We start from the raw sequence: 25,608 nt of genomic DNA on the forward strand, positions 1-25,608 counted from the left end.
AGCTACCCGGGTTAACCCTGCAATAACCCGGGTTTTAGCTCCGGTGTAAAAGGAGTATTTGTTTTGTAACATTTTACAGTACAATCAGTGACCTAAAAATTTATTTTTACATAAATGAAAAGGGCATCTAATTTTTTGACTATAGTATGAAATGCTTGTACGATTTATATAATCTGTGAGTAATAAAAAAAAATGTTTCTGATCATTTTGCAATCTTATGATTTACAGGATTGTTAATAGTTTGATCAGGTGCATTAGAGAGTGTTCCGTATCTAGGTCTGAACCAGTGATGGATAACCTGAAACCAATCAATGTCCACACATTACCTTTATTAGCAGTAATAAGCTAATATAATACATATAGCCATATAAAGAGATGTCGCTTGTGACAATATAGATCTGCATGCCCTCAGATCCCACATGCACTCCAAAATACCCTTCAGCTTTCCCAGTGTCATTCAAATTGTATCTCTAACCACTGATCACTGAGAGAACCTGTGGCCACACACTACTAATTAACAAGTAATGACGATTCATTAATAATGAATTACCACTAATTAATATGAGCATGCCCAAAAAGTGTGCTTAGTGTGTCCATCAGGAATCAGGGTAGAAGGAGGTTGATCACATGAATGCAACCTCTTTCCCCGTCCTCTGATCTCACTTAGGGGGAGATGCATCAAAGCAATGGGTGACTGCTTGCAGTGCCCAGCAATGGCTGCATGTAATATAAACACTATTAAGTCAGTTGTTATCTGTGTCTATTTGCAATCAATACTCTCAATGCATCAGGATTAGTGGGACTAATCCTGATACATTGAGAGTATTAATTGCAAGATGTTAAAGTGTAGCTTCCATGGTGTCCAGGCTTTGAACGCTGTCCTTTGAAAACTGGGACACTTGTGAACACTCTATTGTAGTAAATATGAGGATGACAATATGACCCCATAATATGATACATACTGTACATCACTTACAGGGCCAGGTCTTCTGTATGTTTAATAATGTTCCTGTACTTTATTTTCAGAGCGATCGACTTCTTATTAAAGGAGGGCGGATCATCAACGATGACCAGTCTTTCTACGCTGACATTTACCTTGAAGATGGCCTTATCAAGTAGGTGACCAGTGTCAGTTTGCTGGCTGTTGGGGTTGTAAGAGGAAATTATGTTTAACATCAGTAGTGAAGCCATTCATGCTCCGTTAATTGCACCTCAAATTGCAAAGTAACAACAGACACTATGCGGATATATTTGCTAAATGTGTGGTTATAGAAGTGGACGTGTTGCCCATAGCAACCAATCAGATTCTATCTAAAATCTTCTAGAAGGTGCTAGATAAATGATAAGTAGAATCTGATTGGTTGCTATGGGCAACACGTCTACTTCTATAAACACGCATTTAGCAAACATATCCCCATAGTGTCTGAAAACTATTAACAGGTGGATGAGAGTCTTGAATAACAATAGTGTGATCCAATGTATGACAGCTGATGAGGCAGGATGAACACAGTACAAGAGTGATGTTAGGTCACAAATACTGTATTGCATGGTTATGAACAAGCCACTGATCATACTTTCATGATGTTTATTTCTCTCTCTCCTGCCTTGTGCATGGTGTTTTCTGACTAATGACAGAGACTAGACATATTCATCAGCAATCTATTAGCGTAAAAGAGGCCCTGATTCAGAGCCGGACACTCTGACAGAGCGCTCCCTCTGAATCAGGGCCGGGCTATTTTTTGTTTTAGAACGGCCTCCTGGCCGCTCGCATAGCTATGGGTGACCACCCACAGCTATAGCGAGCGGCCAGGAAGATGGTTGCGATGGTCAAGACCATCGTGACTATCGGGCTTGCGACGAGACCCTTGTGGTAGGGTCTCGTTGCCGCAAGCCCCAGAGATATTTTGGCTCTTCACATGGGAACGCCTCCGTTTGGGCAGCCACCCTCCCGGCCCGCCCAACAACATCACTCAACATCGAAAGCACGCCCCCTTTGGTACGAGATCTGGAGCAACGGAGTGCCCGTCGCTATCCGGGTCTCGCGCCCATCGTGCGCATGCGCACTGGCCCACTGTCGACCCGGTTGCGAGCATACAGCGCTTGCGACCGGGTCAGAATCAGGCCCAGAGAGCGATGCACTTCTTAATTTGGGTAAATTTGGTAAATGCAGCAGTTTAATTCTGTTTTTAATGTGCACCTATATAAATGTTCCTTGGATGTTTTAAAGGTTGTGGTTTATTTTTATGTATGTCACTGTGTAGTGTGTCACAGTACTGTGCGTCCGCACAGTACTTAGGAGCTCATTCAGACCCGGACGCTAAGCTGCGCTCTCACGCAGCTAAAAGGGACCGGGTATGCAAATGCTGCAATCGAACTGTCTGGTATAAAGACGACCTCTATGTCTTAGAGAACGACGGCAGAGTGAGCGAGCGCACGCCGGTATAAAGACGCCCACTTATCTCTCTTAACACACGTCATCTCCAGGAAGTGTAGGAACCATAGAGAGCCATCGGAGCTACATGCAGCGCTTGAGGTAGACCCTACCCCGCCGCAAGCACTGCGATCACTGCAGGCTGAAAATCAACCAAGTGACGTGTACAATGACGCTTCCATGCTAATTATGCACACCCATAAAACTCCTTTTTGACGCCCAGACACGCCTGCCTTTGCAGCACCACTCCCCCGTTCACAAGCACCTTCCCCTGTTATCACCCACAAACGGCTCTGTCACTCAAAATAGCTTCCAGTCTGTACTGCGAACGCACGATTCCTTTTTCGCACTGTGTGGCGCACGCATGCGCATATTGACGCATACGCATGCGCAAATGGGCGACTATCACCCAAAGCGTGCGTCCGCGCCTTATTGAGCGGGTCTGAATCAGGCCCTTAGCTCCCAGGTGTAAGACCCTGATTACCTGCAACTACCGCTGTTGTGGCCACTGCTGTGTTACCAATGTGTACCGCTGTTACCACCGCTGTGTTACCAATGTGTACCGCTGTTACCACTGCTTTGTTACCAATGTGTACCACTGTTACCACTGCTGTGTTACCAATGTGTACCACTGTTACCACTGCTGTGTTACCAATGTGTACCACTGTTACCACTGCTTTGTTACCAAGGTGTACCGCTGTTACCACCGCTGTGTTACCAAGGTGTACCGCTGTTACCAACGCTGTGTTACCAAGGTGTACCGCTAAGTGTAATATTGAAACATATCTTTGGCCAGTAGGTGTCACTATTGTATAGGTAATCATATAATGAAATGACACTGGTGATCTGTGAATAATGTAAATTGCTCAAGGTCTCTGAGGGGGAGATGTATCATCGGCGACATCGCCGATGCGGTACATCCCCCCTGACTTCGTGTACATACCGCGGTTAATTACCGCGTTATGTACCAAGAATATCGCAAAGAACAGCTCTCTCGATGAGAACTGTCCTTTGTGATGCTGCCGGGCGGAGGGACTTCCGGGTTTAACACCCAGAAGTCCTTCTGCGCATGCGCAGTAGGACGCGGGCCGTGGGGGCTCATGGGAGGGATCCTTTCGGATCCCTCCCAGCCCCGAGCGTTACGCTAAGAAGCCCATAGGCTTCTATTGGGTAACGCCACCTGAAGGTGGCGTTACCTAGCAACGCGAAGCATTCTGCTGCTTAATACATACGGGGAATGTGGTAAAACCCCCGAAAACTGCATTTTCGGGGGTTTTACCGCATTTTCGCCGATGATCTCCCCCCAAATCCCATATCTATCCACACTCCGCCTCAGATCTATACATACTATGCCCCATATCTATCCACACTCCGCCTCAGATCTATACATACTATGCCCCATATCTATCCACACTCCGCCTCAGATCTATACATACTATGCCCCATATCTATCCACACTCCGCCTCAGATCTATACATACTATGCCCCATATCTATCCACACTCCGCCTCAGATCTATACATACTCCACTCCAGATCTATACACACTCTGCTCCAGATCTATCCGTACTTCACCCCCAATCTATCTTTACTCCACCCCAGATCTTGGCCTAATCCACCCCAGATATATCCATAGTACACTTCAGATCTGTCTATACTCCTCCCCAGATCTATCCATACTTCTCCCCAGATCTATCCATACTCCGCCCCAGATCTATCCATACTCCGCCCCAGATCTATCCATACTCCGCCCCAGATGTATCCTAATTCCACCCCAGATCTATCCATACTCCGCCCCAGATTTATCCATACTCCTCCCCAGATCTATCCTAATTCCACCCCAGATCTATCCATACTCCTCCCCAGATCTATCCATACTCCTCCCCAGATCTATCCATACTCCTCCCCATATCTATCCTAATTCCACCCCAGATCTATCCATACTCCACCCTAGATCTGCCCAAATAATCCAATTTTGCAACCAACCATGCCCAATTTTGACACAGCCTTGCCCACTGATGTGTAGGTCCTGTTCAAGGCCTGCAAATCCGGACTATCCCGACAAATTTGGGACAGATGTGAGGTATATGTAACACTTTTCAATTCAATAATACAAAAACAGCCTCAGACGCCCGATATGCCACTCAGACCTCTTCGCAGGCCCCACATACCCCTCACACCTAGCAACATGCCAATCACACCTAGCCACATCCCCCGCTTTCCCCTCACATGGGGGTTGATTTATCAAGCAGTGAACATAGTGGACAAGTGGAGAAGTTGCCCATAGCAACCAATCAGCTTGTACCTATAATTTTATATAATGCACTTGATAAATGCTACCTTGAAGCTGATTGGTTGCTATTGGCAACTTCTCCACTTGTCCACTCTTCTCACTGCTTGATACATCAACTCCATGGACATCAAACCCATCAGACCTTGTCATATGCCCATGTGGAGGAAGTTGGCTGCTGCTGGTGAGCCTAATTCCATACTTACCTACCCTCCCGATTCGGCCGGGAGCCTCCCGAAAATAGGGTGCCGCTCTCGGCATCCAGGAAAAGCAGGCAAGTTTCCCGACCCACCCACCCCCTCCTGGGGGTGGCGTGGCGCGATGAATCACATAATCGTGTCCCCGCCCCTGTTTCACAATGCCATTAATTCGCGATTACGCCCCATACTCCGCCCCGAATGGAGCATCATCGTCTCAACACGCCCCCCCGGCCGTGAAGTCTGACAGCTCCCTCCCGGAAGGAGGGAGCTGAAGGTAGGCAACCCTGTCTAATTCTCTGCTTTATACCAAAGTAGATAATAAGTAAGATTGGTAGCAGCCACCTGGAGCCCACCTTTGTTTTCCCACTGCTCTACAGACAATAAGCCAGTGTTCCCAACTCCAGTCCTAAGGGACCCCTAACAGTGCATGTTTTACAGATCTCCTAGTTTATGCAGAGGTGTCGTCGTTACTGGCTGTCACATTTTAAAAGATCCACAGATGGTGCTAATTATTTTACTTGTGATCCTGCGGAGGACTGTAAAATATGCACTTTTAGGCGTCCCTGAGGACTTTAGGTAAGAAACACTGCTGTAAGCTCTAGTGAGCAGGACAGACTCGCCTTCTCTTCTGTTATACAGTATTTATAGTTATTATTAGCTATAACTCCAAACATGTCAGATGCAGGAATTGGGACAGGGGGTGTGGCTATGTCATGACCCCAAGTGCATGTCTAGTGCCCGTAAGGCACTAAATTGCTCCTTAGCTACCAGCTTTTACCTCCAAACACCCCGTCATTGCTGCATATACAAATGTGTCCTTATATATCTTTGCTGCAGTTGCGCTAAAAAACCCCTCTCGGCTCTCCCAGGCCTGTGAGACCGCTAGCGCCAGGCATCTTTTTTTGCCAAAAATGCATCTAAGTTGCATCACATTGCGACTTAGACGCACTTCCGGCAAAAAATACGCCCGACGCTAGCAGAGCAGCACGGGATCTGGCGGCTCAGTTATGCCAGGCAAGTCGCACTGCGTGGTGTATTGAGGCTGGATGTATGAGGACACATCTGTACCAGTAGCAATTTTGCGCGTCACCTGATTACCGCCGCTATGCAGAGTATGGATGGATGGGACATACTTCCTTACTTTTCCATCGCAGAACACACATATCTTGTGTGGGAAGGCAAGACAGAGGTCTCCAATCGTTACTGTCCTGCCTACGTAGGACCATTTGGGAGGTATGGTTTGCATTCTAAGGGCCTGATTTAGAGATGTACGTTAATGCAATCACAGCTACAAATTGGCAGGGAACACAGCTGCAAAAATATGCTAATGACTCAGTCATCGTCCACAGCTTAGAGACGCCCACTGAAAGCATCTTACATCCTCCGCTCTCGCTCAAAACCAGAAACATCGAGCGTACGAGCGTAGATTATGCGGCCATCACCCTTCTGAGTAGGTCTAACAGGCCGCAGACACAGCGGGTCTCCTGACACACATAGGGATCTCCTGTTGCGAGTAAAAACACAGTGGCTAATTGATGGACACCCAGAAAATGGCATTTAACAATCCGGCACACCTGCGTTTCTCTAACAACCCCCCCCCCATTACCTCTCCCAAATGCTGACTACCTGTCACTCACTTTGACGGTGAATCCTTTGTGTGAGCGTCATCACAGACCACTTGCTGTGCGTCCGTAGTGCGGCTTACACGCAAAGGCTAACTATCACTCGATTTGCGTTAATATCGACATTGCGTCCATCTCTGAATCAGGCCCTAAGCATTTACATGTCTTCTTAATTTTGCAGAATGGTGGAATATATAAAGGATTACAATAAATGCATTTTATACTATTAACCACAAAATGGTTTACGTGTGTATCTAAAACGATCCATCCTGATGTTGTTCTTGTATATATCTATCAGTGCTAAGTGTATGGCACAGAATTCAGCAGTCACAGCAGGACATATCTTCTCTAATACAAAACAACCACATGGAACAGATGACAATTTTTGGTTTTATGTGTCTAGACAAATTGGAGAGAATTTGATAGTTCCTGGCGGAGTGAAGACTATTGAAGCAAATGGACGAATGGTTATTCCAGGTGGGATCGATGTTAACACGTACCTTCAGAAGCCGTACTTGGGCATGACGACGCTCGATGACTTCTACCAAGGCACTAAGGCAGCAGTAGCAGGAGGGACCACCATGATCAGTGAGTAAATGAATATGCAGATATATTATATTAAACATGCTAATAGGTAGGAGTCAATTAACCTCTGGCTGTCCATATGTACACATCAGACATAGGTTTTCTGCAGAGTTGTGTTGTAGTAGTAAAAGGACCCGAGTCACTTCAGTGTGCCCCACCTCTCAGCCCTGCCCCCCTCTATGGCAAGCGCCGTCGGACTTTTTTTTTGCATTTGCAGTAGCAAATAATCGCTCAACTACGCCAGCATCGCATTGCGTTTGGTTTGCGTGTGTCTCAGAATCAGGTACAAACTGCCATGTATACCAAAATCGCTTACCATTGTAATACAATAGAATATAGCAGAGGTTCTCAAACTCAGCAAAGGGAAAAATGCAGTCAAACCCCCAAAATGCGGGTTTCGCATATGAACCAAGCCCCAGAATGTGATGCACTCCGGGGCTTGGCTGCAGATGGTAACACCATCTCTTGAGAGGGAGGGATGCATTGCATGCCGAATGCGATACGCCATACATCCCGCCTCAGGTTTTAAGGATATCCATGCTTGAGCAAAGATGGTTAAATCAAATTGACTGAGGTACTAATTAAGTCACCTGTGCTCAAGCATGCATATCCTTAAAGAATGGACTGTAATGGCGGAGTTTGGGAACCTCTGGAACATACTGTAATATAAATCAGGGCTCGACAAATCCCGAGGGCCAGGTTGCCATGGTGACCAGATTTTGCTACCTGGCGACAAGATTATTCAGGGTGGGAGGAAGCAGATTCTTCAAAGCCCCAGCGTTTTTTCTGGAGCGTGACTGTGATGTGCAGGACAGACACATGCATGCAGTGAATTCCACCAACATGGTGCTGCTGACGATGATCGCCCGGGTGGCGGACGGGCTACCTTTAGCGACCTCAATGCATGAGGATGAGCAAGTAGGTGATGAGGGAGGATGGGGAGACGTGTTACATGGATGGGAATGTATGTATCTGTCCAGTGTAAGCTGGGATCCGCCTGACGTGTCTTTGGCAGTGGCAAGTTTTGCAGGCGTACGTGTGTCTGACTGTAGAGGTAGCCGAGCAGTGGTGTGTGGCTGTGGGGAGTGATTTGCCAGCAGTGGTGTGTGGCTGCGGGGGGTGGTTTATTTGGGTGTAGCAGAGCAGTGGTGTGTGGCTGCGGGGGCTGGTTTATTTGGGTGTAGCAGAGCAGTGGTGTGTGGCTGTGGGGGGGTGGTTTATTTGGGTGTAGCAGAGCAGTGGTGTGTGGCTGCGGGGGGGTGGTTTATTTGGGTGTAGCAGAGCAGTGGTTTGATTGTGGGGGGTGGTTTATTTGGGTGTAACAGAGCAGTGGTTTGATTGTGGGGGGTGGTTTATTTGGGTGTAGCAGAGCAGTGGTGTGTGGCTGCGGGGGGTGGTTTATTTGGGTGTAGCAGAGCAGTGGTGTGTGGCTGCGGGGGGGTGGTTTATTTGGGTGTAGCAGAGCAGTGGTTTGATTGTGGGGGGTGGTTTATTTGGGTGTAACAGAGCAGTGGTTTGATTGTGGGGGGTGGTTTATTTGGGTGTAGCAGAGCAGTGGTGTGTGGCTGCGGGGGGTGGTTTATTTGGGTGTAGCAGAGCAGTGGTTTGATTGTGGGGGGTGGTTTATTTGGGTGTAGCAGAGCAGTGGTTTGACTGTGGGGGATGGTTTGCCTGGGGGTAGCCGAGCTGTGGTATGGCAGTGGGGAGTGGTTTGTCTGGGGGTAGCCGAACTGTGGTATGGCAGTGGGGAGTGGTTTGTCTGGGGGTAGCCGAGCTGTGGTATGGCAGTGGGGAGTGGTTTGTCTGGGGGTAGCCGAGCTGTGGTGTGGCAGTGGGGAGTGGTTTGTCTAGGTGTATTACTTTCTGACACCATTTTTTTAAAAGTAATGTAGTCCGTTATAAGATTTGAGGGGCAGGGAAGTGGCATGGCTAGGTGAGGGCCAGACCATAGTGTGTGTACTGTAGCTGCAGCAGCTGAGTAGCACACAAAGAGAAGCGCTGATCACTCCACTGTCATTTCATTAATAAGACTCCTGCACCTTTCTCCTGGGTCATATACTTTTGTCCAAAAGCTATTTTTTTATTATTATGTTAATGTGCATTTGGGTCCTACTGTGGCATAATAAGAATTGTGGTCCTACTGTGTGGCATAATGTGCATTTGGGCCCCACTGAATAGCATATTTTGAATTGGTGGCAGGTATGGGCATGGGGCAGAATCTGATGCCCATTGAAGAGGCATGTGTGGTGGTCTGATGGTATATGGGGAGCTTGAGGGGCATGTGTGATGGTCTATACAAGTTTTCATATATTTTGGTAACGGACGATGGTCTGGCTCCTAAACTTTTAAGCTGGCTCCTAGATTTTACAAAAAATTGTCAAGCCCTGATATAAATGATACATAAATTGCGTATGCAAGTTTCAAAATGTACCTTTTTGTTTTTTAGTTGACCATGTTGTTCCTGACCCTGGATCGAATATTTTGGCCTCGTTTGAGAAATGGCATGAGGTGGCCGACACAAAGTCCTGCTGCGACTACTCCCTCCATGTGGACATTACCAGCTGGTACGATGGAATCCGAGAGGAACTAGAAATTCTTATCCAAGATAAAGGTATGTAGGACGGTGATCACAATACCTACATTTACTCAGATGCTAATTAGGGTAAAGAGTATATACTTAAACGACACAATAAATAAAAACAAATTAAAATAGGCTTTAGTATTGTGAAGGATGTGTGTCTAACTATTCACAAACAAACAAAACATTCAACAATAAAAATAAAATATAAAATAAAAAATCTAATGTATGTGCGCTATGTTAATGTGCTCCAAACCAAGCATTTGTAAAATATCAGTGTGAATTTAATATATAGATACACAGCTATTCTAAATTATCATCCTATAAAAACAAAGCAGATGAAAGGCTGGATGCACTAAAGGTGAAAATGCGGGAAAAACCTCAGAAAATGCAGTTTTCAGGGTTTTTGCCTCATTCCCCAATAGAAGCCTATGGGCTTCTTATCGGGATGCTCCCCCTTGAGAAGGAACCGATCGGATTCTTCCCATCACCGCCACGTGGCCTTCTGCGCATAAGCAGAGGGAAGTCCCTCTGTCCGGAGCCATCACTAAGGACAGCTCTTATCGGGAGAGCTGTCCTTAGAGATATTCTTGGTACATACCGTGGTAATGAACCGCGGTATGTACCCGAAGACAGGCGGATGTACCGCAGCGTTGATGCGATGCTTAGTACATCCCGTCCTAACCCTTTAAAAAAAAAAAAAAGATATAATAAAAATGTGCTAGCAATTACATGCTGACTCTAAGAAATTGCAATAGTGGGAAACTCTTTATGTGTTAATAAATACTCCTCAAAAAAATCTGAATCTATGTTGATGACTAATTATGACCAATGTGAATAAACTCCCCGATGTGTAATCAGGAATTACATGTTCCATATCAATGTTCCATGTAAATATCTCCTAGACTTATGACCATGGGTGAATTTGCCAGACAAATCTAACTGTGCAGAGAGTAAGGGAGGCAGTGGTTGGTAAGGTACCCACCTGAAGGGAAGAGTTCTAATCAGGAAATGAGATAAGTCGTTCAATCAACAATCATATCTTGACAGCAAAACCGCCTATAGGTCCCTCTTTGTAAAGCAACATAGGATTTAAACTGCTGCGGTTTGTTTCCCTTTTGAAACTTAATTTATTTATTGTTAGATGTTAGGTTATGTCATCCCTATGGAATCTCAAAGTCTTCTTGTTACATTGGTCTAACTTGGAGAAATAATGATGAACCACTAACACTATTTCTATCCTTAGTAATGAACACTGATATATCGATATGTGTCGTAGGTACATGTCTAAAAAAATGTGTCATTTTTTTATTAATCCATTATATTATGTAGTAATGGACATAGGGATAGAGGGGGTCAAAACTGGTACCCCCAAATTTAAAGTGAGAAGTATCATCTATTCGCCCTGGACAGCTTTCCGACCTTTTTGATTGTAGAACCTGGATCAGATGCTCCGAGAGTTGGAGGGAGAGGGTACTAATTGGTTGCTATGGGCAACAACTCCACTTCTAAAACCCCGCACTTTAGTAAATATATCCCTATGCCTGTAAGAGTCCAGGGATTCTATCCTCAGCTGGGCCAATGTGTGGTCAGTGTTCCTCCATGTATTTCTCCTTCATCCACCAGGGGACACTGGAGCTCAGTACAATGGGGTATAGGAGTGTGTTAACCGGGAGCTGGCACCTTTAAACAAAAAACTCTTGGGTACCCAAAGAAGCGCTGCATGCAGTGCACGTCGCGGGACCCAGTAGCATATGCCCGCCGCCGGCAGCACAGGCAGGGATAAAGTTAGTGTTCCCTGGCTCCCTGGTTAGCAGAGGAGCCAGGCGGGCATTCACAGTGCGCTCCGCTAGCGCTGAGAGCGCCATAGCGGGGGGGGGGGGGGGGAACCTAAGTTTTCCTTCTGCTCCTGCCTCCCAGCAGCCTCAGTGCTTCCAGAAGGACGCTGGTGGCCATTTTACACGCACTACAGGGTGGAGAGAGAGCTGTGCAGGAGTCATGCTAGTACTCTGTGTATCAGCACTTGCATTTTTATTCTTGTTATCAGCACTATTCTGTTAGCACTGCAAGCATTATAGTTTATCTCCCTCTGTGCCCCTTTCAGCAGGGTCTCTGTGTGGTGTGATTGAAAAATCTGTTATTGCATTACTGTCCTTTTCTCTGTGTGTGGGTGTGGTGTGTGTACTAGAGACATATCTACCAAGGGGTCTAAAGCTGCACAAAAGTCTTTTTCATGTAAGACTTGTGGTGAAAAATTCACACAGGGACAAGCTAATGCTTCCTTACTGTGTGATAAATGTGTGTCTTTACCTCAAGATACTGATCTTGTAGTCCAGCCTAGGTGGTCTGATCAATTGACTGCAGTTATATCAAATCTGTCATCAGAGCTGGAAGCAGCTCGTAAGGACAGGGAGAGGCTGAGACAAACAACAGCTGAACCAGATTGGGCTCACTCTCTGGCCAGATCTGTTGAGGGACTTACAAAAGCAATGTCCCAGGCCCCACCTGCTTCTTCTTCTCCTGCTCAGGTCCTTAGTAGGAGATTGATTCATAATCCCTTGCACTGGGATGAGTCAGATGAGGAGTTGCAGGACACTGAAGAGGGTGAGGTTCAGGAAGAGGAAACTTACATTCCTGAGGACCCCGAACCTGCATCTCAGGGCGTGGATGCTTTAATTTCAGCAGTACGCCAGGTGTTGCATGTAGAGGATTTAGAGGTTACTGAAAAACCATCTATGTAAAAGATTTAAACAGTCTGTTACCTTTCCAGCATCAGAAGAGCTGAATGAGATTCTTTCTTCCGCATGGAAACACCCAGACATAAAATTTCAAATTTCTAAGAAATATCTGTCTTATTACCTTTTTCCACCTGACAGTAGGAGATTATGTGAAACTCCTCCAGCAGTGGACCCGTCAATAGCCCGTCTTTCTAAGAAAACGGTGCTTCCGGTGCCTGGCGCGGTTTCCCTAAAGGAAACCTCGGATAGGAAGATGGAACACACATTGAAATCCTTGTATACAGTTGCAGGGGTTTTGGTGCGTCCAGCACTAGTTAGTTGCTGGGTAAATAAGGCCATTGAAGCCTGGGCGCTGCAGCTGGCTGAGGGAATTAAGACAGGTACGCAAACTGACGACTTTATTCAGTTAGCCGAACAGATTGCAGAGTCGGCTGCTTTCCTCGGGGAAGCGTCTAAGGACATTTGTAATCTATCCGCCAGATCTTCAGCATTAGCTATATCTGCTAGAAGGGCTCTGTGGCTGCGTCAATGGCAGGCAGATGCAGAGTCCAAGAGAGCGGTAGAGGCCCTTCCCTTTACCGGGGAGGTACTTTTCGGATCGGAGTTAGATAAGTGGATCTCACAAGCTACAGGTGGGAAATCCACTTACCTACAATCTGCAGCTCCTCCTCCTACTAGAAGACCTTTAACAGGTCCCTCCTTTCGATCCTTTCGTGCCTCTGGAAGATTTAGAGGGCGTTCCAGAGGAGGTCCAGCCTTCTCAAGAGGTTCCAGAGGCCGAGGTAGAGCTTCAGCATCAGCCGCCTAATACACTCAGCAGGACAAGGCAGCTGCCAAGCCTGCCAGATGACGCCCTTCCTTCTCATTTGGGGGATCCCAGGGTTGGGGCACGCCTTTTACGCTTCAAGGACATTTGGATCCAGTCTTGCCAGGATGCCTGGGTCAGGGACATCATTATTCACGGCCTGAAATTGGACTTCAGGGTCCAACCTCCTTCTCGTTTTTTCAGAACCGGTTTAAATGTGGGTTGCAGAAAAACGAGAATTTCAGGAGACAATACAAAAAATGTTATTGTCTCAGGTAATAGTGAATGTTCCGACCCACCAGAGAGGTCAAAGGTTTTATTCCAGCCTGTTTGTGGTGCCCAAGCCGGACGGCTCCATGAGACCCATACTCAATCTCAAGGATTTAAACACTCATCTTCGAGTTTTCAAATTCAAGATGGAATCTCTCCAATCCGTTATAGCGGGTCTCAACAGGAACGAGTTTCTGGTGTCCTTAGACATAAAGGACGCTTATCGCCACATCCCAATCTGGCCCCCCCATCAGGCCTTTCTTCGTTTTGCAGTCCTAGAGTCGCATTTTCAATTCCAGGCCCTATCTTTCGGACTTTCGTCGGCCCCAAGAGTATTCACAAAAGTTATGGCGGCAATGATGGCCCTACTACATGGTCAGGGAGTCGTCATTGTTCCATACTTAGACGATCTATTGATAAAGGCCTCTTCGGAAGCTTGGCTGTTAAGGGACATTCGCTTAACTCAGAGCATCCTCCTGCAACACAGTTGGATACTAAATTTCAAAAAGTCCTCCCTGATCCCTACACAGCGTTTACTATTCCTGGGAATGATACTGGACACAGTGCAGCAAAGAGTTTTCCTGCCTTTAGACAAGGCTGCCTCCATTCAGCATATGGTGCGCCTGGTCTTAAAACATCGCCGAGTGTCTGTACATCTCTGTATCCGCCTTCTTGGGAAGATGGTAGCGGCTTTCGAGGCGATTTAGTATGCAAGATTTCACGCCCCGCCTTTTCAACTGGATCTCCTCTCCCAGTGGTCAGGATCCCACCTCTTTCTCCATCAGAGAGTTCTCCTGGCTCCTCAGACTCGAACATCTCTCATTTGGCGGCTGAATCTTCCCCACCTGCTGGCGGGGAAAAGGTTTGCAGTATGGGATTGGACCCTCCTCACCACGGACGCAAGCCTGAGGGGCTGGGGAGCAGTGACTCTGGGAAAGCATTTTTCAGGATGCAGCAGGAAGCCAGATTGCCCATAAATATCCTAGAGTTGAGAGCGGTATTTTATGCTCTCTAGCTGTCGCATCCGCTGCTGGAGGGGCAGGCAATCAGAGTCCAGTCGGACAACGCTACTGCAGTGGCGTATATAAACAGGCAGGGCGGGACAAAAAGCAGAGCCGCCATGAGGGAGGTAACAAGGATTCTGCTTTGGGCAGAGGAATTTGCAGTAGTGATTTCTGCGATCTTCATCCCAGGAGTAGAAAACTGGGAGGCCGACTACCTCAGTCGGCAGGATGTTCATCCAGGGGAATGGTCACTCAATCCTCAGGTGTTCCAGCAACTAACTCTGAGGTGGGGCTATCCTCAAGCCGACCTTATGGCGTCAAGGTTAAACCACCAACTACCAGTTTACTACTCCAGAACAAAGGACCCATGAGCCGCTGCAGTGGACGCACTGCCAGCTCCGTGGAAGTTTCATTACGTCTACCTATTCCCTCCGTTTCCGCTCATTCCGCGTCTGCTTCAAAGAAAACCACCAAGAAGTGATCAAGGTGCTTCTGATAGCAACAGATTGGCCCAGACGAGCGTGGTACTCCCTGATACAGAATCTGTTAATAGACGAGCCGTGGCCACTGCCTCTTCAGGACGAACTCCTTCTTCAGGGCCCATTTGTTTATCGCGACTTAAGGCGGCTTCGTTTGACGGCCTGGCTACTGAAAGGGCCGTCCTCAGAAAAAAGGGTATTCCGTCTAGTGTGATTCCCACAATGATTCGTGCTAGGAAAGAAGTCACTTCTCAACATTACTACCGCATATGGAAGACATATGTGGCTTGGTGTGAGAGACGTAATTCTCCTCCGTCAGTCTTTAAGGTATCACGTCTCCTTCTTTTTCTTCAGGCTGGTCTCACAGCAGGCCTTCGTCTTGGTTCATTAAAGGTACAGGTATCCGCGTTGTCCATTTTCTTTCAGAGAAAATTGGCTTTGCTCCCGGATATACAGACTTTTCTCCAAGGAGTTGTGAGGATTCAACCTCCTTTTGTGCCTCCCATGGCACCATGGGATTTGAATTTGGTGTTGGCCTTCCTCCAGTCTGATACCTTTGAGCCATTACAGAGCGTGGAGATAAAGTACTTAACCTGGAAGGTGGTTCTGCTTTTGGCACTCGCTTCGGCAAGGCGTGTGTCAGAACTCAGTGCTTTATCCTGCCGCCCTCCTTATCTTATTTTCCATGAAGATAGGGCGGAGCTGCGTACTCAAAGGGCTTTTCTTCCAAAAGTGGTGACAGCTTTCCATATAAACCAGCCTATCGTGGTTCCGGTGTTTAAGGATGACTCTTCCAATTCAAGATCCTTGGATGTAGTCAGAGCACTCCGGATTTACGTTGACAGGACTGCCTCCCTCCGTAAATCAGATGCTTTGTTCATTCGGTTTGATGTGGCCCGTCCAGGTTGGCCGGCCTCCAAACAGACCATTTCTAGATGGATTCGCTTCACTGTTAGGCAAGCATATGTGGTGGCTTCCGAACAACCACTGGGTCCTATTACGGCGCATTCTACGCGCTCGGTAGGTCCTTCATGGGCAGCTGCTCGCGGGGTTTCCTTAAACCAGCTTTGTAGAGCAGCCACTTGGTCAGGCACGCATACCTTCCTACGATTCTATCGTTTTGATACTTTTGCGGCCTCCGCTTCGGAGTTTGGCCGTGCGGTGTTGCAGGGCTCTCAGCGCTCTCCCACCCGGGATGTAAGCTCTGGGACGTCCCCATTGTACTGAGGCTCCAGTGTCCCCTGGTGGATGAAGGAGAAAACAGGATTTTGGTACTTACCGATAAATCCCTTTCTCCGATTCCACAGGGGACACTGGACACCCTCCCTACGCTGTTCTACCTGCATTGTTACTGTTTTACAGGTTCAGACGCCGGTTTGCCTTTAATGTTGTCTGACTGACCTGTTCTTGTTTTCATGTATATGTTGTTTTCTTATGTATATGTGATTAATGTAGCTTTTCTGTCTCCTCCTTACGTTCCAGCTCCCTTCGGGCACAGTTGTTTTTAGACTGACCTGGGGGGGGGGTATAGAGGGGGAGGAGCTAGCTACCAGTAGTTTTTTATTTAAAGGTGCCCGCTCCCGGTTAACACACTCCTATACCCCATTGTACTGAGGGCCTGATTCAGAGCCGCTTGTAAGCGGCTGCTCATTCGCTCCGAGTGATGTTCGCACATCTGCGCATGCGTATGGGTCGTAATGCGCATGCGCCAACCAGTCATTGCAGTCGGAAATTGAGCGCTCGCAAAATAGCGAGTGCCTGCTAATTTGAGTGACAGGATGAGGCGTTTGTGGGTGGTAACAGGGGAAGGTGCTTGAAAACGGGGAGTGGTGATCCGAACGCAGGCGTGCCAAACGGTCAAAACGGGCGTTTTAAGGGTGTGCATAATTAACAAAGCAGCGTTATCGACCACGTCACTTGGTTGTTTCTTAGCCTGAACTGTTCGCATGATTGCGGTAGGAAAATCCAACCACAAGCACTGCGAGCAGTTCAGACGCCTTTCGATGTACTCGATTAATCAAATAAATAGCAGAGATGACGTAGGATGTGAGCGGCCAGGGGGCGTCTTTACAAAATAGCCAGCGCATGTTTCGCTCGCTCGCTCAGACATAGAGGCGTCAACAGACCGCAAAGAGCGAGCGCTCAATTTAAATAGCCGGCCCCTTTTTCTGAACGAGCGAGCGCAAATAGCGTCCGGCTCTGAATCAGGCCCTCAGGCTCCAGTGTCCCCTGTGGAATCGGAGAAAGGGATATATCGGTAAGTACCAAAATCCTATTTTCCTGATCTCAGAAGCCTTGGTGAGCCATTACAGACATTAGAGAACCTGCGTGGTTGGGAGGAAAACTGGACCAGGGTGTTATTCATATTCCGCATTAGAGTTCACCCTAATGGACTACACCCAAAACTACTTTTTCAGTTTTATGTCAAGTTACCCTTTAAACTCACAGGAGCCTCATGGGCTTATATAGCAAAATGGTGCAAAGACTTATTGTGTGCTGTTACCAACAACAACCAATCATACATTGTCATTTAGGAGTCTGGTGTAGTTAGACTAATGAAATCTAATATCTGATTGGTTGCTGGTTACAGCATATCAATACTTTTTGTACTATGGTTATTTAATAATATCTATAATGTCACTATGAATTATCATCATTGTAAGAATCTTAACAGTGTTTTGCATTTTGTCTTTGTTACAGGTGTAAATTCATTTCAGGTGTACATGGCCTACAAAGATCTATACCAAATGTCAGATAGCCAGGTACTTCCTTCTGTACATTTTTGGGTTACAGTATATCTCCAATAACCATTTAGGAATTCTGGGGAAAGAAGGAAGTGTTTGTCACTAGCGTAGCATTAAAAGGGCTTGTCCTACCATTCCAACATGTCATACATAGGGACATATTCAATTGGGCGCGAGAATTGCAAAAATCCTGCACCTGCGTGGTTTTTCCTGCAAGTGCGGGATTTTTGCTATCCAATTAGGTGCGTGTTTTTTTCTATTTTGAGCGCCGGGAGCTTTTTTTCCTTGCACCTCCAGAGCAAGTGTGATTTTTTTTCTATAATCGTTAATTTTAGGAAAAATCAGTGGGACTTGCTCTGGGACCCCGGCGGCACCCCCCCTGAGGTCTAAATAATCAATTGGAAGATTCCAATTAGCTTAATTAGTCCATAATTACTCACCTTCTGCAGCGCTGTCTTCTGCATCCTGCTTCGGAAGCCGGCTCTTCTGCAGCAGGGTGAGTATGTCAGTGTGTGTTAGTGTGTGTGAGTGAGTGTGTGTTGTGTCTGTGTGTGACCCCCCGGTGTGTGTGGTCCCCCCAGTGTCTGTGTGCCCTCCCCGGAATGGGCGCTGGCAGAACTATATATTTTTACGCGGCGTGGGGTTTTCTGAGCTGAAAACCCCGCGGCCACTTTTTTTTTTAAATTGGATACCACGGGTTTCAGGAGCACACATACCCGAGGATATCCAAAATTGGGCCCGAGGGGTGCAAGGTTTTTTCCTCGCTAAACCTCGCGCCCAATTGAATATGCCCCATAGACTGAGAAGAGGAAGAGCACTATATATTGACTCTTCATGTAATGTGCATGATCGGGACTGCTATCCTCTGTACACAAGCGCCACTGTCAGTCTTTATGACAGCTCTTTGGCCGTCTATGCTCTGTACTTTGACTCATTGTATTTGAATGATGGTTATTCTTTCTGTACATAAGGAGGCTTAGTTATGACTGGTGTAACTGGGGCCAGTGCATCGGGCTGTCATGACGCCATTTGTCTGCATACAGATGACCTTTGTTCTCATCCCCCCCAACAGAGATTTGTATATTCTTCCTTTGTGAAGTGATTTTTTTCATTTTACTATACATGGAATATTACTAATAGCAGCATAGATCCAAATGGCGTATTTATGTTGCCCACTGTAATACTTATTTAAATACTAGTTTTTCATATACATTTGAGTTATATTTCCTATTGGGTATGTTTTCTTTAAACTGAGCTATGGTGGAGATTTATCAAACTTTCTAAAGAGGAAAAGTGGAGACCAAGAGGAACTAATTAAATTGTAGCTCTCATTTATCTAGTACATTCTAAAAAAAAAATGAGAGCTAGAAGCTGATCGGTTGCTATGGGTAACTCCTCCCTTTGTCCTCTTTAGGTATGATAAATATAATTCTAAGCTCCGATTATGTATTTATTACCACATTATGCTAACAATGTTAAAATGTTATTTTCCTAATACGTTGCTTTTTGTCCTTTTCAGATGTATGACATTTTTACCTTTCTCAAGGACCACGGTGCTGTAGTTATGGTACATGCGGAAAATGGTGACTTAATAGCTCAGGTATGTGTTTACTTTGATGCAATTTTCTGAAACAATACAAAAATATGAATGCGGTTGATGAGTTTTAGGGGCCTATTCATCAATATTATTTTTAGTAAAATAAATATGAAGAAGGGTGTTTCCACACCCCATTCACGTTATTTTATTATCACATGACTTTATTAAAGAGCTTTTGGAGCACCACCGGTACTGATCCGGGGAACTCGGTGGCAGCTTGGGGGTTCCAGCTAGCAGGAAGCCCCGGGGAGCCCTGGACTGTGGCCGGAACGCAGGGGGAGCAACTCAGGTAAGCAGCGGGCATCTGAGGTAGACGCCCGCTGAGACACAGTCCAATGTCCCCAGGGCTGGGGGCTCCCGTGGGATGGCAGTATAGTGGAGCCAGGCACTGAGCCTGCGCTCACACTAGATCACCAGGGATGCGGGGCTGGAGCGTTACGGAACACGCTCCAGCATCCCAGGGGGTAAATTACCTGCCAGGGGTGAGCGCTGTCCCTACAGCGCACAGGAGGCCTCTCCCCCGCTGCTATCAGCGCCTTTCCACTGCGGTCTGGCGGGCTGAGGCAGCGATCCTGCTCTTGGGCCCACCTCCTCTGTCCTCTCCGGTGGCCATTTTCCTTGCTGCAAAGACGCTGGTGTCAGGATGCGGAGCCTGGGTCCCCCTTGCATACCTCTCCTCCAAGAAAGGTCGGTGTATGCAGCGCTTTTCCTAACAGACTGTAGGTCTGGATAGTTGATGCTAGCGCGATTTTGCAGGTACACCTCTGCATGGTGTGTGACTTTATGCTAGCGCTGTCTGCCTGTATTTCTACTGTCAGCCATTTTTTACTATCCCTATATCTTTAATTCTTTCTCTGCCCTCACGGTGCAAGTGCTGTCAGGGTGGGTATTTGCCTCACAGTTTATAGTGGTTATTACTGTGTGGTGGCTCACATACCAAGATGTCAGGGAGTGAGGATTCTGTGTCACTTGGTGCACCTCTCCTATTTTCCTGCTCCAGGTGTAAAGCAGGTGTAGGGGAGGGGGCTCTACTTCAGGATGGTTTATGTACTGTGTGCTTGGCCATTCCTGGTAATCTTGCCGTACCCAGCATGGGCTTGTTTTGCACAAGTGTGGCATGTCCTAGTGGATCGGTTGCCTGCCCCCCTGCATTCCCTCAGTTGGGGTTCACTCACCAGGCGGTAGTCCCGTCCCCCGTACTAGGGGTCCCTGGACAGATGGTGGTAGCACAGTGCCCCCCTCAACAGTTTATTTCCCAAGCGGAACCTGTTTGGGTGAACTCTCTGTACGCCACGGTGCAGAACCTAACAGACAGGTTGCAAGAACCGCCGCTTAAGCCTGCTAAGAGACCGTTATTGTCACCCCTCGACTACACAGTATGATAAGGATGACATGTTCTCAGATACCGGCGAACTAGTGGATTTGTCTGACAGAGGTTGAGGTTAAGTCTAAGATATATTTTCGAGCAGTCCGTATGGCCATGGTAATTACAGACGACAGCCTCCCCGCAGCTACGCTTACGTATGCTTACTTTAAGGATGTTAAGGGTGCCGCTGCAGGTTTTCCCCTATCTGGTCAGCTAGTGGATCATTTAGAGGAGGCGTGGAAGTCTCTGGGGAAACGGTTTCAACCTCAAAAGCATCTAGCCTATACATACCCCCTTTTGCAGTGAATTATTTCACCAAATGGGAGTCTCCTCCTCAGGTGGATTCTCATGTGACGCGCTTAGTGAAAAGTGCGACATTACCTATGCTACAGACCATAAGGTGGAAGTATGCCTTAAGTCTATTTTCTCCCTCGCTGGAGGGGCCTCCAGACCGGCTATGGCAGTCTGCTGGGTGGCTCGGGCCATGGTATGATGGGCGGACACTTTGGAAGCATACCTTTCTGAGGCTACCAGTGAGCAGGTAGTGTTAGTGGGCAATCTCTGAGATTCCGCTGCGTACATTAATGAAGCAGCTTTGGATGTGAGCCTTCTGACTTCTAGGATTTCCGCGGCGGCGGTGTCTGTTCGCCGCTCTTTGTGGTTATGCTCTTGGAGGTCGGATGCTGAATCCAAGATGGGGTTTGGAATGCTTACCTTAATGGTCAGGTCCTGTTTGGCCCCGACTTGGACAAAATTGCATGTCTGCCTTCAGCTCCGGCTCCATCTGGGTCTGGCACCTCATCCTTTTGGCCCTATCGTCCACAAGGTAAGCCTAAGGTGCAGTTCTTTCCAAGACCCTCAGGGACCAAAAAGGCTGCCAAGCCCAAGAAACAGCCTTGGAGCACCAGACGACCGGCTGCTAGGCGACATTGGCGAGGTGGATTCGCATGGCGATCTCTAAGGCTTAAGGCCCCCATACACCTACACCATTTCGGGCCGATTGCACGATTTTCAATGAGTCATAAGATGGATCTTGTGAAAGTCGTGTATTATTTTAGTAAGATAAGATCCGATGCGCGCTCCCGCAGCTCCTATTATCGGATCTTATGATCAGATGTGCAACACATATTGTCCATCGTACCGTGTGCAGATCGTGCCATTTATTTTGTTCATGCGATCCATCGTGTGTAAATTCAAGTCATTTCAATGACTGTTTCCCTAATGAGCCTGTGAGACACAGGATCGATCTTACGACAGATTGTGTGCTAAGAAAAACAACAAACATGCTGCCGGGACTGCCAGGGAGCTCCGGGGAGTCGTAGTGAAATCGTATGATGAATCTGATCTTATGCTGGTCATGTAAGTGTGTGGGCCACTTTACACTCATGAGGGCATTCTAGTACCGCCCTCGGTTGCTGCTCATTCTACTCGGTCTACGGGTCCTTCATGGGCAGCTCGCCGTGGCGCCTCGGCTGTTTAGCTTCGTAAGGCCGCCACGTGGTCCTCTGTCCATAACCTTTGTCAGGTATTAAACTTTTGATACCTTTGCCTCTCAGGATGTTTCCTTTGGGTGACGGATTCTCTTTTCTGCACAGGAGCGTCCCCGCCCTTGAGGGTACTGCTTTGGGACATCCCCAAAGTATCCTGTGGATACCCTATGGAACCCACTGCAGAAAATAAGAGATATAGTAAGAACTTACCTTTGTTAGCTGTATTTCTGCAAGGTCCATAGGGTTCCACAGGACTCCCACTCTGTCGCACCTGTGCTTCAATGGGTTTAGTTCTGGTCATCGTTTTTCCATCTTCTTCTCTGTGAGATTGTGAATCTTGTGTGTTCCAGACTTCCTTCTCTCTGTTTTCCTCCTCCTCCGGCCTATGGCTTGCTACTAAAACTGAAGGTGCCTTGGCCTGGGGGCGGAGTATAGGAGAGGGGGCCCCGGTGCATCCTGGAATGAAAGATTTAACTATTTGGTGCCCGATGGATGTAGCTATGCCTATACCCCAAGGTTTCCTGTGGAACCCTATGGACCTCGCAGGAATATAGATAATAAAGGTAAGTTCTCACCATATCTCTTATTATTTTTAGTAAGCAGATCACATTTCCCGTACTTGTAATGGGAAATGTGATCTGCTCAGATTTACTAAAAATAAACTGAAAAAATACAGAGGGAAGCTCTGTGTTAATAGCACTATCTTCAGATGGCTCTATCTGATAGGCAGAGCAGAGCCGGGAGCCGGCCCCTGTGATCAGCTTTGTGGTCTAAATAGACCACACCCTGATCACTTTAAAGAAAAAAATAGTAAAAAAAACCCCCAAACACTTACCTGCATCCAGGGACCGGTGATCTGTGTTCCGGTGTGGTCCTCTGGGGCTGTGCAGGTAAGTGTAAGCTGAAGAGGGGATGGGTGAGCCGGCGGCGCATGTGCGGACAGCTTCTGACTGTATTTTTTGCAAAAAATATAGTGAAAAGTGTGTGAAGTGGATTCGTAGGGACAGAGCTTTATCGCAAGCTCTGTCCCTGCATTCGATCCTTGATACATCCTTGTGATGTATTGAAATATCGCATTGTGATATTGGGTGAAAATTTATCTCAGCCATTCTGCATCTAAGATTCGGATTGTGATGAATATGCCCCCTAGTATTAAGGAACTGAAGAAATGTTAAAGACTTAATAATTAACCCTTCGCTGCGGGGCTCAAGTGGAACTCAGGACCTCATTCAGGGTCGGTCGTAGCGGCCGCACGGTCGTACTCCACCGATGTTCGCTAAACTGCGCATGCGTAAAGTTTGCAATGCGCGTACACAAACTAGCTGCTACGATCAGAAATTTCTCTCTCCTTGAACACAGCCAGGTCGGTAGTTTGAGTGACAGATTGAGGCGTTTGTGGGTGGTAACAGGGGAAGGTGCTTGAAAACGGGGGAGTGGAGATCCGAACGCAGGCGTGCCTAATTATGCGAACGGCGTTTTATGGGAGTGCATAATTAACAAAGTAGCGTCATGGCACATGTAACATGGGAGGTTTTTACACTTTCATGATCGCAGAGCTTAAGAGAGGGTATGGTCAACCTTAAGTTTTACGACCAGTTCCGATGGTTCCCGATGGTCTCGATTAATCCTTATATGCCCGGAGATGACGTGTAATGCGTACGAGAAGTGGGCGTATTTTTTTGTCTTCCGGCCGCTTCCTCCCCTTGGTCGGCCAGCTACCGACCCGATCTTAGGGACGCAACTTGCGAGGGCATCATTTGCATATCCGGCCCCTTTTCCCGTACGACCGTGCGGCCGCAACAACCGACTCTGAATGAGGTCCTCAGCCTCTGCGTACACATTAAAATTGTGGATGACGAGTGCCACTAATCGTGGCCTCAAGGGAAGATCTGGGGAAGCAAATAAATAAATTACCTTTCTTACCGGTCTGGACAGCTGTTGGGAACTCATGGGTAGCAGGGTTCCAAGAATGGAAAGTTTGGGAGGAAAGACTTTAAGTCGTTGTACCTTCCAAACACTAATGCCTTCAGATAAAGTCCCATTTTGATTATAGTCTCCATTTTCCTTCATCTATACCCAGTAGAACTGCTCTTCTGCCAGCACAAATCATTTCTAATAAATGTGTGTGCAGGGGGACATGTAGGAGCAGGGGACATGTAGGAGTAGGGGACATGTAGGAGGAGCAGGGGACATGTAGGAGCAGAGGAAATGTAGGAGCAGGGGACATGTAGGAGCAGGAGACATGTAGGAGTAGAGGACATGTAGGAGCAGGAGACATGTAGGAGTAGAGGACATGTAGGAGGAGCAGGGGACATGTAGGAGCAGAGGAAATGTAGGAGAAGAGGACATGTAGGAGCAGGGGAGATGTAGGAGGAGGGGAGCTGTAGGAGCAGGGAACATGAAGGAGTAGGGGAGATATAAGAGCAGGGGACATGTAGGAGTAGAGGACATGTAGGAGGCGCAGGGGACATGTAGGAGTAAGAGACATGTAGGAGAAGAGGACATGTAGGAGCAGAGGAAATGTAGGAGCAAAGGACATGTAGGAGCAGCGGAGATGTAGGAGGAGGGGAGCTCTAGGAGCAGGGAACATGAAGAAGTAGGGGAGATGTAAGAGCAGGGGACATGTAGGAGTAAAGGACATGTAGGAGCAGCGGAGATGTAGGAGGAGGGGAGCTCTAGGAGCAGGGAACATGAAGAAGTAGGGGAGATGTAAGAGCAGGGGACATGTAGGAGTAGGGGAGATGTAGGAGTAGGGGAGATGTAGGAGCAGGGGAGATGTAGGAGTAGGGGAGATGTAGGAGCAGGGAACATGTAGGAGTAGGGGAGATGTAAGAGCAGGGGACATGTAGGAGCAGGGGACATGTAGGAGTAGGGGAGATGTAGGAGCAGGGGAGATGTAGGAGCAGGGGAGATGTAAGAGCAGGGGACATGTAGGAGTAGGAGAGATGTAGGAGTAGGGGAGATGTAGGAGTAGGGAACATGTAGGAGTAGGGGAGATGTAAGAGCAGGGGACATGTAGGAGTAGGGGACATGTAGGAGTAGGGGAGATGTAGGAGTAGGGGAGATGTAGGAGTTGGGGACATGTAGGAGTAAGGGAGATGTAGGAGCAGGGCACATGTAGCAGTAGGGGAGATGTAGGAGCAGGGGAGATGTAAGAGCAGGGGACATGTAGGAGTAGGGGACATGTAGGAGTAGGAGAGATGTAGGAGTAGGGGAGATGTAGGAGTAGGGAACATGTAGGAGTAGGGGACATGTAAGAGCAGGGGACATGTAGGAGTAGGGGAGATGTAGGAGTCGGGGACATGTAGCAGTAGGGGAGATGTAAGAGCAGGGGACATGTAGGAGTAGGGGAGATGTAGGAGTAGGGGAGCTGTAGGAGCAGGGGACATGTAGGAGTAGGGGACATGTAGG

At 47.5% G+C, this 25,608-nt stretch overlaps 1 protein-coding gene across 3 annotated transcripts in view; it reads left to right on the plus strand.

Moving 5' to 3' along the window:
- CRMP1 (collapsin response mediator protein 1) overlaps positions 1-25,608 on the plus strand; it is a 104,091-nt gene that overhangs the window by 47,755 nt on the left and 30,728 nt on the right. For all 3 annotated transcript variants that reach the window (XM_088463588.1, XM_088463590.1, XM_088463589.1), the window contains exons 2-6: positions 1,027-1,115; positions 6,945-7,129; positions 9,573-9,737; positions 17,701-17,762; positions 19,264-19,344. In XM_088463588.1, coding sequence (XP_088319714.1) covers positions 1,027-1,115; positions 6,945-7,129; positions 9,573-9,737; positions 17,701-17,762; positions 19,264-19,344 — 582 coding nt within the window. The remainder of the gene's footprint in view (positions 1-1,026; positions 1,116-6,944; positions 7,130-9,572; positions 9,738-17,700; positions 17,763-19,263; positions 19,345-25,608) is intronic.

The sequence above is a fragment of the Taudactylus pleione genome, unplaced genomic scaffold, assembly GCF_031769625.1.
Source record: "Taudactylus pleione unplaced genomic scaffold, aTauple2 ptg001408l, whole genome shotgun sequence".
Lineage (NCBI taxonomy): Eukaryota > Metazoa > Chordata > Amphibia > Anura > Myobatrachidae > Taudactylus > Taudactylus pleione.